Genomic DNA, 4,709 nt, shown 5'->3' with positions numbered 1-4,709 from the left:
CCCCGCACTCGCCCCAGCCAGGGCCTCCCCTCTCCCCACCGGGTGCTCGCTCCAGCCAGGGCCCCTACCCTTCCACCCACCAGGACTGCTGCGGGCGTCATGGCACCTTCAGACGCAGCATAGCTTTTGTCCCAGGCTCTGTCTCCCCAAGGCTGGATTGCAACTCCAAGCAAGGTGAATCATCTCGCAAAGTTCGAAGAGAATTTTGTCATCTACCCACAATGTGTAGAGTGTGGAATAAATGTTTTATTTCAGGCTCTAAAGGCAAAACTGGAAAATCTCCCCATTTTGTGGTTATTACCAGGGATTAAAATGAGTTGCCTGGTGGCCACTGGCAGTTATATGTCCTCCAGTCAGAGTGGTGGCTCTCCTGGCCCTCCAGCCTGGACACGAAAGGCTATAGTGACCCCTCCTGGCCGGCAGAGGTGGTTGCCCCCGGTGGCCAGGCTCTGGGGGCAGGACTCCTGCCTTCCAAAGGGGTGGAGTCTCTAGGCCCCAGGGAGGGAGGATTTGAGGGGCATTTTTCCTTCTCCCTCTTAGCCCCACCAGGCCCCAGGATTGTTGTAAATTATTGGCCTCTAGGACCTCTTCTTCACCCGTGGATGGGTGAATACGTGGGAAAACGTTCTCACAAAACGACTTCAGCATCTAATTGAACTTAGGAGGAGGCCAGGTGTGTGTGGGGGGCGGCGGCGTGGTGCTTGCTTTACTCTGCTTTGAAGCTAGAAAACACCGAGGTGCCAGCCTATGGGCCCCCGCTGGAGTCTGGTGGGCCTTGCTGGCTGCCTTCCTGTACCCCTGGTTTTCCAGTTCATCATCGTCTCATTTTGTCTGCACCCTTTACCTGGGTCCGTCAGATGGGGGCCTGGCCCAGGGCAGCCCTGGGACCAGCACCGTGGTAGCCACCTGCTCCCCTTGGAGCAGGAGCTCACAGAATGAGGCCGGATGAGGCAGGCCGTCTCTGGTCCCTTCCCTGCTGGTGCGCGCGCACGCATGCGTGTGTGTACCACCTCTCCTTAGCCCTGTCGCCTGTGCCCTGGCCTCCCTGCGCCCACTGCGGTGCTGCGGCGCACAGCCCTGGGGCGCAGTGCCTGCAGACAAGCTCACCTTTTTGGAAGTCAGGGTGTCTTGGCTGCTGAGCAGTTGTCCCTCTTCTGCTGACTTGGGCTTTGTTTGTTCTTCATTTTCTAATCCTAATTAATTCCTAGGTGGTGGGTTAGGTTGTTTTGAGATTTTTCTGGTTTTGAGGTAGGCCTGTATCGCTATGAACTTCCCTCTTAGGACTGGTTTTGCTGCATCCCATAAATGTTGGAAAGTTGTGTTTTTATTTTTGTTTGTCTCAAAGTATTTTCTGATTTCCTTTTTGATTTCTTCATTAACCCATTGGTGTTTTTTTGTTTTTGTTTTTGTTTTTTTTTTTTTGGTAGCATGTTGTTTAGTCTCCGTGTGTTTGTATTTTTCCCATTTTTCTTCCTAGAATTGCTTTCTAGTTTTATACTGTTGTGGTTGGAAAAAAAGGCTTGATATAATTTCTGTACTCTTAAATCTGTCAAGTCTTGTTTTGTGGCCTAGCACATGATCCATCCTGGTGAATGTTGAAAAGAATGTGTATTCTTCTGCTTTTGGATGGAATGTGCTCTAGTTATCTATTAAGTCCAACTGACCTAACGTGTCATTTGAGACTACTGTTTCCTTATTGATTTTCTGGATGATCTGTCCATTGATTTAAAGGGGTGTTAAAGTCCCCTGCTGTTAGTTGTGTTATTGTCAGTTTCTCCCTTTACATCTGTTAATATTTGCCTTGTACATTTAGGTGCTTCTATATACGTTTAATGAACGTTACTTTGTCTTCTTGTATTGATCCCTTTATCATTATATAACGCCCTTCTTTGTCTACTATTGTAGACTTCGTTTTAAAAGTCTACTTTGTCTGGTGGCAGGAAGTGAGAACTGACGGTGGGGAGAGGAGGGAGACAAAAGACAATGAAGAGGGCTTCCCAGGTGGCGCAGTGGTTGAGAGTCCGCCTGCCGATGCAGGGGACGCGGGTTCGTGCCCCGGTCCGGGAAGATCCCACATGCCGCGGGACAGCTGGGCCCGTGAGCCATGGCCGCTGGGCCTGTGCATCCGGAGCCTGTGCTCCGCAACGGGAGAGGCCAGAACTGTGAGAGGCCCGCGGACAGGGGAAAAAAAAAAAAAAAAAAAGACAATGAAGGTGCTGCCCAGAACTAAGAGGGGACGACCATTTATTGTGACCTCCCAGGACACAGACATGTGTTTAAAGTGGTCCCTCCCGTTCCCAGCAATTTCAGAAAGTGGGCAGTTTGACAGGCAAGCACTTGAGGTGTATGGAAATGGCCCCTCCGTGGAGTAGTTTGCTTTTCAGAATTCTGGGGCAGGGAGGTGGCATTACCATAATCGAGGGAGGTTTTCTTGCTTGAGAGAAGGAATAGTGCTTTAGGGGACAGTGCCTGTGGCAGTGGCTGCTCCTGTTTGTACGGGAATGGAACACCCTGGCCCTTAGTGGTGGATGTTTGCAGGTAGCATCAGGCAGGGGTGTGGCTGCCTCCAGCTCTAACCCTACATGCCACCGGTGGGAAAAGATAAACCCAACTGACCCTGTGGGAAGTCAGGATTTGGGGGTTTGGTTCCTGGGATGCTCCCCTGGCTGCTGGGAATTGGGACCTCACCCCCAAGCCTGTGCCGGGCCCCTGGTGGCCATCAGGCTGAAGGCCGGCTCAAGTGAATCAGACAGACCTGGCTGAGTGGCTTCATTGTTTTAATCCAACCCACACCCCCTCTCCCAGGCTGCCCTCCACCCTCTGGCTAGTCTAGATGTGCCTGGTTATAAAGCGCCTCGATTATTTGGGAGAACAAAAAAGCAATCACTGTTCCCGTGAAAATAAGTGGTAGTTGCAAGGCTGAGTTCCGACTGTGAGTTTGAAGCTGCGGTCAGGACGTGGCCCCGGCAGCACATGGGCCTCACGGCGCCACCCGGGGCTCCAGCTAGGCCTGTAGGAGCAGCGCCACGGCTGCCAGGATCCACTTTGCTGCCTTCTCTTTGGTCTTCAGGTTAAAGGTCCAGACGTAGGTGGGGCCGCGGACGTGTGTTTTGTACAAGGGACACTCATAGATGTTCTTGGTCTCCATGCGGTCCACAGGGATGGCCTTGATGAAGATGACGGGCATGGCCGGCGTCAGCTCTTTCAGCCGCGCTTCGGCGATGACTCCCGTCTGGGTGTCCCAGCGAGCTCCTGCAGGGACAGCATGGCCGAGGGTCAGGGTGGCCCAGGGTGAGGTGACTGGTTCCCGTCTGTCGTGCTGGCAGTGGGGGAGGGGAGGGGCCGGGCTTGCACCCGCACCCCTGCAGAGATAGGCCAGGTGCCAGGGCCTGGACTGCACAGGAATTGCTGCAGGGGGTGCTGTGTGTCTCGCTGTGCACCTCCGAGGGACAGATCGGCCCTAAAGCGCTGGGCTCCGCTGGTGGTTTCAGAGCCTCATGTGTCAGCCTTCTTCATTTCAGTGGCAGGAAATCATAACAACTGCAGCCGAAAATGACAGACTAAAGCTCCCTGCTTCCCTCCCTGTGGACCTGCACAGTATGAATATGTCTGTGCACCACACAGTGGTTATTGCCTGAACCAGACTGACTTCTACTCACCCTGTTCTGTTTAATGATGCTTAGATTTCCTGTCTGTCATTCCAAAATAAACACGGAGAATGGTTGCTGCTGTGCTTGTCTTTGGTGATGTGGGCACGGGGGTGGTGGTGAAAGGGGTGACATCAGTCGCTAAGGAGGGTGGGGGAGTCACTGGCACTCAACTCAAGAGTGGGTCTGCCGGCCGGTCCTGTCTGACCTTGCCTGGTGCGGGACAGGGGTGACGTGGGCGGAACTGAATGAGTGCCAGCCTTGCACCGCCCCCCTGCTGCTGGGACCTGGCCATGTGATGGGCTCGGCTCAGGGGAGGGGGCCGGCCGGGCCTCCCTGCCCTTGAACCTGTGCCTCGGGGGGTGCGGTGGTTGGACAGTAGCCCTGACAGAGGTGGGCTCCTGGACACTCACCCCCCAGAACGTATGCCTGTCCTGGGCTCCAGGGCTGAGCTCCTCATGGCCTCAAAACGGGGGCTCAGGTCTGCGGATGAGCCTGCACCGCAGCAGAGCCAAGCGGATGCCGGCGCGTGGTTGGGCTCCTCAGGCCACTGTGAGCCCATGTGCCCCCGGTGCTTCCCCTGCCAGTGCCTGTTACCTTCCATGAAGAGCCCGTACACGTAGGAGCCCTCCCGGGGGGGCGCAGTCATATCCTCCCGGTTCTTCTTGGTCACCTCCACAGACAGACACATCTTGTCCAGTGGCCACCCGTTCTTCCTGGCCGTGGACTGCATGATGGCTGTGAGGAAGGACTGCGGGTTGAAGAAGCCGGCCAGCCACACGGTGGCAGGCAGTGTGAGGTCCATCGTCCAGGCCTCGAGCTCCTGGAGGGGGCGGGAGCAGGGCCGTGCTAGAGCCTCCCCGCCTCTGCACAGAGGACGGCCGCCTGCCCGAGACGCCTCTTCACGGCCTGGACGGGGAGAGCAGGGTCCAGGAGGGGGGTGCACGATTGAGAGAATTTGGGTCTGAAAGAGGCTGCTGCTCTCTTTCTCCCCCAGGAGGTGGCTCCCGTGACGGGTGTCCCTGGAGCCTCCTGGGCTCTGCTGCAAGGGCCTCTGCTGGG

At 55.6% G+C, this 4,709-nt stretch overlaps 1 protein-coding gene across 1 annotated transcript in view; it reads right to left on the bottom strand.

Moving 5' to 3' along the window:
* Positions 1-3,004: 3,004 nt before the first annotated feature.
* DNAH17 (dynein axonemal heavy chain 17) overlaps positions 3,005-4,709 on the bottom strand; it is a 115,481-nt gene continuing 113,776 nt past the window's right edge. The window contains exons 79-80 of the mRNA XM_007462391.1: positions 4,245-4,470; positions 3,005-3,252 (exon numbers count right to left, since the gene is read on the bottom strand). Coding sequence (XP_007462453.1) covers positions 3,005-3,252; positions 4,245-4,470 — 474 coding nt within the window. The remainder of the gene's footprint in view (positions 3,253-4,244; positions 4,471-4,709) is intronic.

Source organism: Lipotes vexillifer, unplaced genomic scaffold (assembly GCF_000442215.2).
Source record: "Lipotes vexillifer unplaced genomic scaffold, Lipotes_vexillifer_v1.1 scaffold1691, whole genome shotgun sequence".
NCBI classification, from domain to species: domain Eukaryota; kingdom Metazoa; phylum Chordata; class Mammalia; order Artiodactyla; family Lipotidae; genus Lipotes; species Lipotes vexillifer.
Note: the sequence above shows the minus strand (reverse complement) of the source record. Positions and strands in the feature narration are given on the sequence as shown.